At 39.0% G+C, this 12,548-nt stretch overlaps 1 protein-coding gene and 1 long non-coding RNA gene across 3 annotated transcripts in view; one reads left to right on the top strand and one right to left on the bottom strand.

Moving 5' to 3' along the window:
- The window catches only part of LOC134198971 (uncharacterized), a 31,149-nt gene that overhangs the window by 13,048 nt on the left and 5,553 nt on the right, over positions 1-12,548 (bottom strand). The gene's annotated exons all lie outside the window — the stretch shown is intronic.
- The window catches only part of LOC101736920 (proton-coupled zinc antiporter SLC30A2), a 29,949-nt gene continuing 21,073 nt past the window's right edge, over positions 3,673-12,548 (top strand). Inside the window, exon 1 of one of the 2 annotated variants that reach the window (XM_038010943.2) lies at positions 3,673-3,816. In XM_038010943.2, the coding sequence (XP_037866871.1) occupies positions 3,734-3,816 (83 nt within the window). In that variant the 5' untranslated portion in view covers positions 3,673-3,733. Of the gene's footprint in view, positions 3,817-8,579; positions 8,984-12,548 lie in introns of those variants that run through there. The other variant, XM_038010942.2, reaches the window with a different exon arrangement.

The following is a 12,548-nucleotide window of genomic DNA, read 5'->3' on the forward strand; positions in this document are numbered from 1 at the left end:
TATTTAAATTAATCACACCTTGCCATAGAGTTAGTATATTAACTCCATGCACCTTGCTAATAAAATTCACTTGATTTTAATTTCGAGGAGTTTTGATCGGCTACCAACTGAGCTTCTGCAACTTCGGGAGGCTCGGACGGCACTATATCCTAACTAAAATACGCGAGTTGTAAGAGCACCCGCTCTCTTTATGAGCTGCAGTGTCCAAAGTGGAAATAGTCTAACCGTAGACTTATAATCTAAAGAGGAATAGAGGATGAGAGAGACCTCTAATTTATAGAGGATGGTATTGTGAGATAACAATCAGTGACCAGAGACAGTACGTCTAACGCGGCTGCTGTCCTCTGAGGACAAGATGCGTAGACATACGAACCAATAAGGCCTACGCTTCAAACTGGAACGCAGTCCGCTAACTACAAAACTTGCGGCGCGCGGGTTTGTCTGCGACGCATGTTCGTTAAGTCTGGACAAGAAAATGTTGCAAATAAATTTTATTTACGGAAACTAAAAATAAGTAAGCTTACATCAAGAACTCAGTGCCAAGACTGAAACAAAAGACTAGGAAATATAATTTATCCATTGACAACAGTTTTAGAGTTCGATCAAGCGGAAAGCGCGGTAAACAATATGCTTCCTGTTCCTGCTAAAAGTAAAGTTTTTTGCTATTTCCGGTACTGTGATTGAACGATAAAAAAGACTGATAGTGATGTTACGATAAGCGCTAACGTGAATTACACGCGTTAGTGAAATGTTGCTCAGTTGATTTGTTCACGTTAACAGATGAGCATCTGTGTTTCCGTACTAACAAGTACCAGGCAGTCAATGGTGCGGAGTGCTGAAGGGAGACAATGACAATAAATTAACAGTGCTGTTGCACTACGAACATATTTCATATTTGAGGAAAGGGAACTATCCAAAATAAATAAATAAATATGTGCTACATATACATATGCGAGCGAGGGTAGGTACCATTAAATAAGTCGGTAAATTTAACCCTTGCTTCTAATATGGGAATCGTGTAAGACAGAATGAATAGAAGACCTTGCTGGGCATTAGTGTACACACATCTGTATGCACGTAATGTAACAGTATTGACATTGTCATCGGAACGCTCCCTCAATAGTGTGTCCGAAGTGCTGTACGGTTTTCCGGAGACTATACTATATTATTCTAAGCACGCGTGACGCAATAAAAATGACGTGACATCGTAATTTCATCACGAAGCGAACTGTATCGAGTTAGTGGGTCACTACCACGGCACGCGACCGCTCATGTAACAGCTTTCCACTCGACTCGCCAAATATATTTACTGTGCTGTAACTATTGATCATTTATTGTTATTGATTATTTTATAAAACATAACGCAATATGTAGAGAGTGTATTCTCTGATAGTTTTAAGAGTGCTATCGTATGTCTCTATCGCGATCAACAATTATTCGAAGCGGGTAAATGGTCACCAAGAGGTCACTCATTCGTTGCTCACACATATGCATTGTAAAATCCGAGTGCCTCACCAAAATTTTTTGAAACAACGAAGACAATTAGGCATAGCGATAGCGAATCTCGAAGACAGACCCGCATGCGCAGTCGCCTAGTACAAGAAGTATAAAGTAATTAATTTGAAACCAAACGGTTCGTTGTAAAAAAATCAGTTTTAACTCTAACTTATAATTGGAGCTTGGTCTTCCTGTTTCCAGTTCAGGTTGCTACCATCTTCCTATTTATTATTACCTGAAGTATCCGTTTCTTATTTTTGCCCAAGTGCAGATTTCGAGTCAAGCACCAAACTCACGCCGTTATGCTGCCTTTAGCCTGGAGTGCTCGCACAATAACAGATGGGCTGTCAGCTTGTCTGCTCATATACACATATCAGTATACCCATAATTTATTTTTAATAAAAAAATATCGACCCTACGATCCTAATGTAATCGTATGTTTAAGTTTACATAAACAATACCAGGCCAAGATGTCGGAAATACCACTTTATTGTGCAATTATTATAGTAGCAGCATTTGTATCGTAATATATGTCAAATATATATATAGGTTCGGGCGTTCGTCACTAGTGACATATAAATGTGTATCGCTCATTGTAATCAATCGAAACATGATCCTGAAGCTAGATTTCCACAATTGTCCTGAATTGAAACTGAACTGAAGATTGAAGAAAAAGCGGCACCTTTTCAACCCTGGGCAGATGACCCACTTCAAGGTCGCTGTTGTGTCAAAGTGCAGGAATATGAGCGATTCATCATTATGAGTTATACCTAGTGCTAAAGAGGTGGATCAAGAATATATTGGCAGAAAGCAAACAACTATTTGTCCATAAATTTTAGCTAAACTGAGGAGACGAAAAACCGCGCGTGAAAACAAGCGCTTGTGGACATAGATAGTTGGAGAATTTACTGCCCTTTGTTATCGTGCCGTTACCATTGTCTCCGGTTTCCCAGAGTATGATAATATTTGTTTCCGCCGCGGCTAAACAAACTTGTAACTTCATTTTCCTTTTATCGTTGAACCAATCAAGTATTTTGTGCAATTTATTGTTACAGAAAGTTAAACTTTATTGCGGTACAATTAATTTTGGGTATAGATCTGATGTATTTACATGAATGTCTAATAAATTGATATTTTGTCGACGCAGTCGCGTCGCCCGCGCCGTCCACAGGCGTGGTGTCAATGAGTCATCCATCTCAGAACCGAAGTATCCATTATGGTCGATAGTATTGAGTTGCACTTTCATGGCTTTGAGCATGCTTTGAGTTATTAAAAGTAGATGGGTAAATTCATTCTTTTCCATAGTCTGGTCTCAGGTGGTTGTTTTATTATAGTCTAACTATTTACCGAGAGATACGGTACTATGATGATCTTGAGCTGCTCAAACTACTGGTGGTAACGCATTATCTGTTCGTAGAAGTGGTATTAATTCCTATCCCACCAAGCCAAAAATCTATCGATCCCTCATTAGGGATGACCTCAGGCTAGCCGCAATTATAAGCTTGATAATAATGGCTTAGGAGAAAAAGACTGAGAATTATTTGTAGCTTACCGTAAGTGAAGGAGTATCAATTAATATAATATAATATTTTATTATATTACATGGGCGAACGAGTTGACTACCCACCCGTTATTAAGTGGTGATAAGCCCATAGACATCAACAACATAAATGCCGCGACCTACCTTCAGACATGAGGTATAAGTCTATTCTATGTTTTTATTTTTATTTTTTATTGCCCGTGTAGGCAGACGAGCATACGGCTCACCTGATGGTGAGTGGTTACCGTCGCCCGTGGACTTCAGCAATGCCTGGGGCAGAGCCAAGCCGCTGCCTACCGGCTATTACATAGTACTAGTATAACGATTGCCCCACCCTTCAAACCGGAACGTATGATTGCTTCTTTGGTAACGTGGTGGAGGCTACCCGGGCGTGTGAGCTACAAGACGGTCTACCACGTAGCTACCACTACCACCACTAATGAGTAAAAGGACTAGAATTCATGTTTAGATTTTTTATGCGACGTGTACTAACGTGTACATTAATATGACAATAAGGATGTCGGTCTAGTTATTGTTTGTTCATCATCGATCCTCGTACAGTATACATATAATTAACAATAAAGATCCGTAATGATTTTGTCTGTTTAATTATTGTTGTATTCCACCACAACTGCACACTATTATTGTTTCACAATCGGTGGTGCCTGTCGTTATCTCGAGTTTGTATATCATTTTATGGTTGATGTAAAATATATTTTAGTTCACACCGCACACTACGGTTGCAAGGGCGAAGCGAACACAAGAAAACTCAATATTATGTGAGTTCGTTATTATTTAATGTATTGTGAGGGCTCAAAGTGCACAGCGTTTGCAAAGGAATGTAGAATTGTGGCACGTACTGGTGGTAGGACCTCTTGTGAGTCCGCGCGGGCAGGTAGGTACCACTGCCCTGCCTATTTCTGCCGTGAAGCCGTAATGCGTTTCGGTTTGAAGAGTAGGACAGCCGTTGTAACTATACTGAGATCTTAGAAGTCATATTTCAAGGTGGGTGGTGAATTTACGTTGTAGATGTCTATGGGCTCCATTACCCACTTAACACCAGGTGGAGTGTAAGCTCGTCAAGCTAATTAAGCAATAAAAAAAGTAAGGAAAAAAGTCAATGATAAAAAAGTTGGATACCATTTCCTCCTCTGATTATCAGTCGACTTTTTTGTGTGTATGGTAGTTATTGATTTGTGTGGTAGTTATCAATAAAATAAATGAAAACAGTAAAGTTTTTTCCTCCTTTACAAAGAATTTAATACTGAAAATGTACTTAAATCTTAAAATAACAGCATCAGTGATTATGTTATTATCGAATATGAACAAATGACCGATAATTGGTAAAGATCCATTAAGTAATTCTTCACTTACGTCAAGTTTTAACTCAACTCTAGAGATACGTCGTCAATGGTCAAACATTGTTAAAAACAGACAAAAAACTTTACTTTTAATTAGCGTACTTGCCTACATGCAGATTAGTGTGGGCTAAGAAAAACATTCTGGCGTCATTATATCTTGTTAATGGACAATCAATCACATTATAACAAAATATCTGCGAATGGGACAATAAACTTAAAAAAAAACATCACTTCACCGCGTCGCGTCGGTCGTTACAACTGAAATAAAATGTATAATTTCAGCTTACTCAAAAGGTATTTTCTTTGAAATATATATTGATTTTTTGTGTTTGATAAAAAAAAATCGAATCGAATTTAAAATATAAAAAAATAGAGTTTCCGATTGGATCATTCAATGACTGTCATGCCCAATAATGTCGGCCTAGGAGTTTCATTCCCACTTTAGGTTTAGGAACCTTACCTGAACTTATTTAAACTTGTCAGATAGTGTATAGGTACATACATACGTACACTTAAGTGTTTTACGTTTTTATTATTAACAGTCTGTATTATAATTTGTTTACGAATAAATTAAGATGAGTAAACAAATACATATTAGGTATGTACATAAGTAGTTATCTCTCATAAGAACAACATCATAAGAGCTATTGCTGATTGTTCACCTGAAAATGGCATACTGAAAAATAATTAAAGTTAAGTAGCTACTTAGATTTTCTGTATATACTGTGATGACGTATTTGCATTCGTTTTTATGATTCGTTGACTTAATTAAAAGTATTTTAAAGTTAAGGCCGCCGTAGAACATTTTTCCACAAAATGTGAGTAATGAAAAGTCCGAAAATTCATTTCATAGCATGAAAAGAATGAACTAAAAATGAAAATTGTAAATAAATCAGTTTCGTGGTTTAGCAACTAGTGACTGACCACGGCATCGTGCAGCTTACATTAGTTGCTGTCGTCCATGACCGACGGGGCCACAAATATATGAAGTGTATAATATATGGGGCCACACACTGTGGTGTGGTCAGGCCCCCCTTTTTTTTTTTTCGGGCCGAGGGCCGAACCTCCTACGAGGTCCCCGCGCCTAGGGGGCACGCGGGGTATGTGAGACTCAACGATCTGCAGGTGTTGAGAGCAGACCGCGGGCCCAAGGAATTTAGGGCCCACCCACTAAATGACTCCCCTGCACTCTTACACCCGGCGTCCGATCTCCGTCCGGGGTCAAAACCCGGTCAAAGTAGGGGGTTCCCGCGATCAACACTACAACCACACGCCACCCCGAAGACGCCCGACCGACGGGTCGTCGAGGCGATAGTCGACGACCAATGACGTCGGTCTCCGCAGTACGGCGGCCCTACCAGGCCACCCGGGCGATGCCGCTGGTGTTCCGGGTTCCGTATCCCGCTGGGCCAGAACCAGCCTGCCGGGTCGGAACGCGATACACCGCCGACCGGGTTGCTCTTCCACAGTATGTTCGGCGACGACAGCGACGACGAAAATGCGGACCGCATCGCAGTCCGCAGCCGCCGACGCGTCGTCCCGTCCTCCTGGTGCCAGCGCGCTAGAGTGACGGTAGCGTGCGGTGCAGTCTCAACCCCCTTAGGTTGCCCCGTGACCATCACCGGGAGGAGACTGCCTCCACATAGGGGCCGGAGCTGGACAAACACCCTCCTCCGACCCCCGGCTCGACGGCGGTGGCACGGCGCCAAGAGGGAGGAAGAGTTCTCCCTCTCCCGTTCGTGGTCAGGCCTCCTGCCACAACTGTGGTGTGCTTAGTGCGAGTTTTTTAATGTTCCCGATAGTGTAAAAGTGAACTCGTTGGAACGTTTGCCTACGTTTGCCGCTAGGAGCGCTGTTCCAGCTGCATACAAATTTGAGCTAAGTTTTACGCTGTCGAGAACGTTAAAAAACTCGCACTAAGCACTCTGCACAACAAGGTAACAAAAAAGTCATTCGTTTTGTTATTTATTTATATGCAATCGAGGTTTGGGTGCAGGAGACAAGAAACTCCTCTCTGTGTTTCCGGTACACATAACACAAGCGAGAGTCTTACTACGAGTATAGGGCTGCTAAAATAAGTCGGTGTAGGTGATGTTGATATTGTAACGTCGAATTTAGTTGTAGTAAGAGTTTTAAATCACAGCTTTCAAAATACTCCTAAGAACAGCTAGTAACTGTATTGCGTAGTAGGAATATACACGGAATAGATATTATCTAGATAATAGATATTATCTATTCCGTGGGAATATACATATATCTCTCTCGTACGCGTGCACTTCAGCGGTGATATCTAAACGTGCATCCTTATCTTAATTGACTTAGTTTTGATTTGTCTAAAAGACTAGACAACTAAATTTGATACCCGATTATTGTTTCAGAACGGCTCCATCGCTAATGTATAACTAATTATGTGATCGACAGAGCGGACAAACAGCCCGACTGTATTTTTTTTTTGTGTCAGTCCACTGATTTTTAACCCGCTTCCTACAACCGCGCGCCCGCCGACTAGGCGCGTTAACACCTCCGCCTCCGCCATTCGCCCCATCATGATGTACGACCAACCCATACCGTGGGCCCCCAAGGTCAGATACCTAGGCGTCACTCTCGACAGAGGGACGATATTCCGCCCCCACTTAAAGACAGTACGCGACCGTGCCGCCTTCTTACTAGGACGCCTCTACCAGATGATTTGTAGGCGAAGTAAGTTCCTTAGAAATAAGGTGACACTCTACAAAACTTGCATACGCCCCTACATGACCTATGCAAGGGTAGTGTTCGTTCACGCGACCCGCACTAACTTAAAACCACTCCAAGTTATACAATCCCGTGTTTGCAGGATAGCCGTCGGAGCCCCGTGGTTCGTCAGGAACATCGACCTCCATGATGACCTGAACTTAAGAGTCCATCAGTAAGTATCTACAGTTGGCATCAATGGGCCACTTCAATAAAGCGGCACGACACGAGAACCCTCTCATTGTGGCCGCCGGTAACTACATTCCCGATCCTGCGGACAGAATGGAAAGCAGTCGACGTCGCCCAAAACACGTAATTTCGGATCTTTCCGATCCACTAACGGTGCTTTTAGGTACCTCAAGCACCGGTCATGGTTCTTGTCAAACCCGTCGCTTGCGACGAAGGGGTCGACGAGTACATTAACCCACAGGCACAGCCCACTGAGTTTCCATTTATATTCTACAGGTAAACTAATCTACAGCTAAAGTCTTCTGCTAAGTTTTAATTTCACTTAGGAACTCCTTAAAGTTTCTCGGAACGGAAGTGCTCTTCCATTTCCAAAGATTCGAGTTTTAGCGCAGTCCACCCGTGCAATATAGACCGTTCTCATAGTAATTTCCATAGATGGTTCTGATTCAATCATTCATCTTTTAAATCACTTTTTGGCCATTCCACCAAATTGTTCATGACCCTTGGTACCAAGCAAGTCAACATATCAATTGACCCAAACTATAGATTGATGATGTTGCGCCTGCCTAGCTCATTTAACGAACTAAGTTTAGGTACTCTAGCCTCAAACCGGATTTAGTACCTTGAGATCGCCTTGGCTATCGCAGATAATTTAGGTAGTTCTATCTATGTTCCCCTCATATTTTTAGCCACAAAAGTGTAAATTATACGTATGTCTTCGTATGGAAGAAATGGCATCTACGAATGCAAGATTGAGTCCAGGGTTCTTTATAGAATAAAAGTTATTCAAAGCTTATTACTTTATTTGGATCTTTAATGCTATTTCCTTCTATTTAGTTAACATTTTAGAAATGTAGGGTAAAAACGGTTGATATTCTTCATTTACCTATTAAAAATGCAAAGAGTTTCTTACGATAAACAATGAGTGATCATGGATGTTGTGATAATTTTTTTTCTCAATATAATTTATAGGAAAGAAAATCCTCAAAGTGTTTCCGTATCATCACAATAATACGGTTTTGACTTAATGACTAACCACAGACGTCTTCCCTTGATTCTTTACAATTTACGGGAACTTTTTATCACTTTATAAATTGTTTGATAATCAATGAATTTTAGAACAACAATAGAGTTTTAGCCTTCATTTGTGTTCCGATTCCGAAGTTGAAAAAACCACCTTTTTTCGGGCATCGGACATTAGCATTCGGCAAGATTCATACCTTATAAAAATACCCGACTAATTTCAAGACATCTGAAATTGTTAAAGTTAATGCGGAGAACGCGACCTCGCTCACTTTGTCGATTACCATTGTTTTGTTGACAGCTTAATATGTGGTTTGGTTAGTCGTTTTAAACGTCAGTCGATTCGCGCACCTGAGATTGACAGAACAACGCGCGCAATGTCATCACATTTAATTAACGAAAAATATCATAATGATACAAAAATAAATACATTGAACGCGTTCACTGATAAGAATTTAGTACCATTGAGTGGTAGATATAGATCGAAAAGTTTGTCTAGTGATAAGTTGAATAAAACAAACGCTGATCGTGCGGCTATATTGGAAGATGTCGAGGTCCAGTACATAACAGACAAGTCTGAGACACCTGGCTGTCTCGTCGGAAATAGAGATATGGTCAGCGGACAACTGAATATAAACGGGTGAGTGAATTTTGTTTACAACGCCCACACATAACTAATGACCTTTTGACAGATTCGGAAGGGTTCAAGTTAATAAAATTATGACAAAACTTAAAATAATACATACTTCAAATAATAACAAAAATAGTATATCGTTGATTAAAGTTTAGTAAAAACTTTGGCGTTTAAAAATTAAAGTTCATTCCATAATGTTGAAACTATGAACTCAAATCACATTTATAAGAAATAGCTTTAAAAGTACCAGTTAATTAGTAAATAGTCAAAAGCCAATTTTAAATTTGAATTTAAAATGAAGTTATAAAAGTAGTTAAAGTTAACTAAATTTAAGTTTAAGTTTCTAAATTAAAGGAGTACTTGGATGGATGGATGGATGGATTAGTGTACTTGAAATATACTTAGAAAGTGCTCACATACAGAATGCTATAGTTTTAAGTTAATTTTATGTCAATTTCAAATATTGACATTTTAATATATTAATTTTTTTTATACTGGGTTTATTTATAGATAAAAATTAAAATTAATATTATATTTTATATAATTTAATTATAGATAAAAAAAAAAAAATTATGTGTGATTAAGTGATTATAGTGACATTGTAGATGTCTATGGGCTCCGGTAACTGCTTAACACCAGGTTGGTCGTGAGCTCGTCCACCCACCTAAGCAATAAAAACAAAAAAACACTATGCCTTGGTACATACCTTATTTGGTACATTCTAACAACAAAAAGTCCTTAAACTTTTAAGCTGCTAATTACACTGTTTTAACTCTTAAAAGTTCAAATTGAGACTTTTAAAATGGATAAGGATAATTTCTGTGTTACAATTTGCTTATATTTGGAAAAGGAATCGTAGAGTTTATTGCTGATTCCTGTCACCAGTGAAATAGGAATCTGAATCTGCAGTAGCTATGTCAGCTTAGATCTACTTGAACAGTAAAACCTTTTTGAGTGATTTGTTTATGAAAACAAAGATGGGAACAGACCCACTTCTGGATTAAAAATGGACCATAATATTGCACTACTTTCAAGGTATAATCAATTCAATTCAATTATTTCAATTTCAATATGAAACACCTAAAAAGATAAGCCTTTTTGCTTAGTCAAGGAAATTATTAAATTTGTAAAGTGTACAATTAATAACTCGTAATGGGAAATTTTACCCTACTATCTGCTTAGACTATGCTGGGGATGAATAATTGTCGCAGTGTATATTAAAATTAATTACAAAGATTTCAAATTGCAATGGTTACTGTAGAAACTTGACTGCACAATGCATTATTAATCTTTCACTTGAAATGTTTATCGATGCCTTAAACAGAGCTCTTGAGTGCATTTATATCAATGTTATGTTATGATAAGAAATAATGTACAATGCAAGATAAATAAACTGAAGATCTAAATTATTATATTACATTGAAGGCCGAAAAACAGGGGTCTTTGACATTATCACATTATTTTTCTAGGCTAATCAACAAGTAATCTTTATCAATAGCTGTCATCACTATATCAACGAGATCCCTCTTAGAAATGTTGCTCCAAGCACTCATGAATCTCACAAGTCAGACATGTCATCGTAATTTAACTTTTATTTTCAATAATGTTAGCAGAAAGCCATAATTTAGGCATTACACAATGTATAGGTACATAAACCCTGAGTTTCTACCTGATTTTTTCAGTAGCAAGACTGTAATCCATACTAGTGGTAGTCTTGACTGTGATATAAAATATATCTTTGTATAAAAACTTTGTCATTTATACTATTGTTCAAAAAAAACGCTCATGAGTAATCCACAAAACAAACTCGATAGGCCCCTATTTAGTGTCCTTAAATTATTCATTTTGTATTCTTATTTAACAATATCACATCACAAAACATGAAATGCAAATAAACTATAATTGGTAAGAGTTTGAAGCAAACATCTTATTTCTATGTTATGTATAATTAATTATTAGGTTTATAATAGTGCCTTGGTACATTTGAGGATATTGCAACCCAAAAGATGTAAATATAGGATCCTGTTATCAACAGGCATACACGGGTGTCGCCTTTGGAGCGGGCCTATTTGGGTATACTTTTAGCTGGCACGCACATGCGAGCAATGTTGACGTGCATACACGTGGATCATATATACCTAGTCAGGTCATAAATTCTGTCACATGTTTAATATAAAATAATTGAAACAAGTTTATTCATTATGTAACCATTCATATACCAAAATGAACTTAACAAAACATAGATTCTTATGACACTAAAGTTTATTCAAAATGACCTCCGTGATTTTGAATACAGGCCTTCATTCTGCGCGGCCAGTCATCTATCGCAGCACGAACGAGGTCCATGTCAATATCGACGGCTGCCTTAATCAAGGATGTCTTGAGTGACTCCAAATTGGGATGAGGCTTTGAGCACGCCTTTTCGTCCAAGTATTGCCATATCTTGTAATCTAACGGATTCAAACCTGGACTGGAGGAGGGCCAGTCTTCGTGCCGGATGAAGTCGATTTCACGCGCCGCCAGCCAGTCTCGTGTGCTCTTCGCTCTATGAGCTGGCGCCGAATCTTGTTGGAATACCCAGTGCCTGTTATGAGAAACAGGTTCCACAAGGTTCGTCAGGACTGTATTTTGATATACAACTGCATTCGTTTTTACACCTTTCTCACAAAAATGTACCTCTGTTAAGCCCCAATAAGAAACTCCCAACCATACCATGAGCGAGGATGGAAAATGACCTCGTTGGACACGCGGAATACGGTTGCTCGCTTCTTCACAACTGTGTGCGTACACCTTATCATTTTTTTTGTTGTAGCTCTCTTCTACGGTAAAAATTTTTTCATCCGAAAAAAGAATTTCCCGATATTTTTTTCCCGCGTACCGCTTCAACAAAGCGCGGCATCTCTTCAGTCTCAGGTCCATTAGACGAGCATTCAAACGATGTCCTGTTTTTCTTCGATATGCCCGAAGCCCTAAGTCTTCATTTAACACTCTTTCCACCGTGGTTCTGCTTAACCCCATCTGAAGGGCCAACAGTTTCTGCTTACGTTTGGGATTTCTTTGAATTCGCGCCTTCACAGCTTTTATCACTGCTGGAGTCCTAACAGACCGAGGGCGACCACTTCTTGACCGGTCATCTACACTAGAGTCTTCATTGTATCGTTTGGTGGTACGATAAACGAATCTTTTGGTTATAATCAAATTTTTCAGTATGTTAAAAATTTGAATTGGCGCGTAACCGCAACGATGCAACGCAATAACTGCAACACGGTTCTCTTTAAGCGTCCACTCCATATTTAAAAATGAGTAAAATTCTAAAACTATACTATGTGACAATACTTATGACCTGACTAGTTATATATACATATATAAACTACCTAGTCAGGTCATAAGTATTGTCACACAGTAAAAACTTTTCTTTTAGAATGCTGGCCACTAAAAGTTTATTGAATTAGAATTTCGAATTGTTCATGAAAATAAAAATGTATACTTTTAGAATTTTACTCATTTTTAAATATGGAGTGGACGCTTAAAGAAGACCGTGTTGCAGTTATTGCGTTGCATCGTTGCGGTT

This window comes from Bombyx mori, chromosome 5 (genome assembly GCF_030269925.1).
Source record: "Bombyx mori chromosome 5, ASM3026992v2".
Classification (NCBI taxonomy): Eukaryota; Metazoa; Arthropoda; class Insecta; order Lepidoptera; family Bombycidae; genus Bombyx; species Bombyx mori.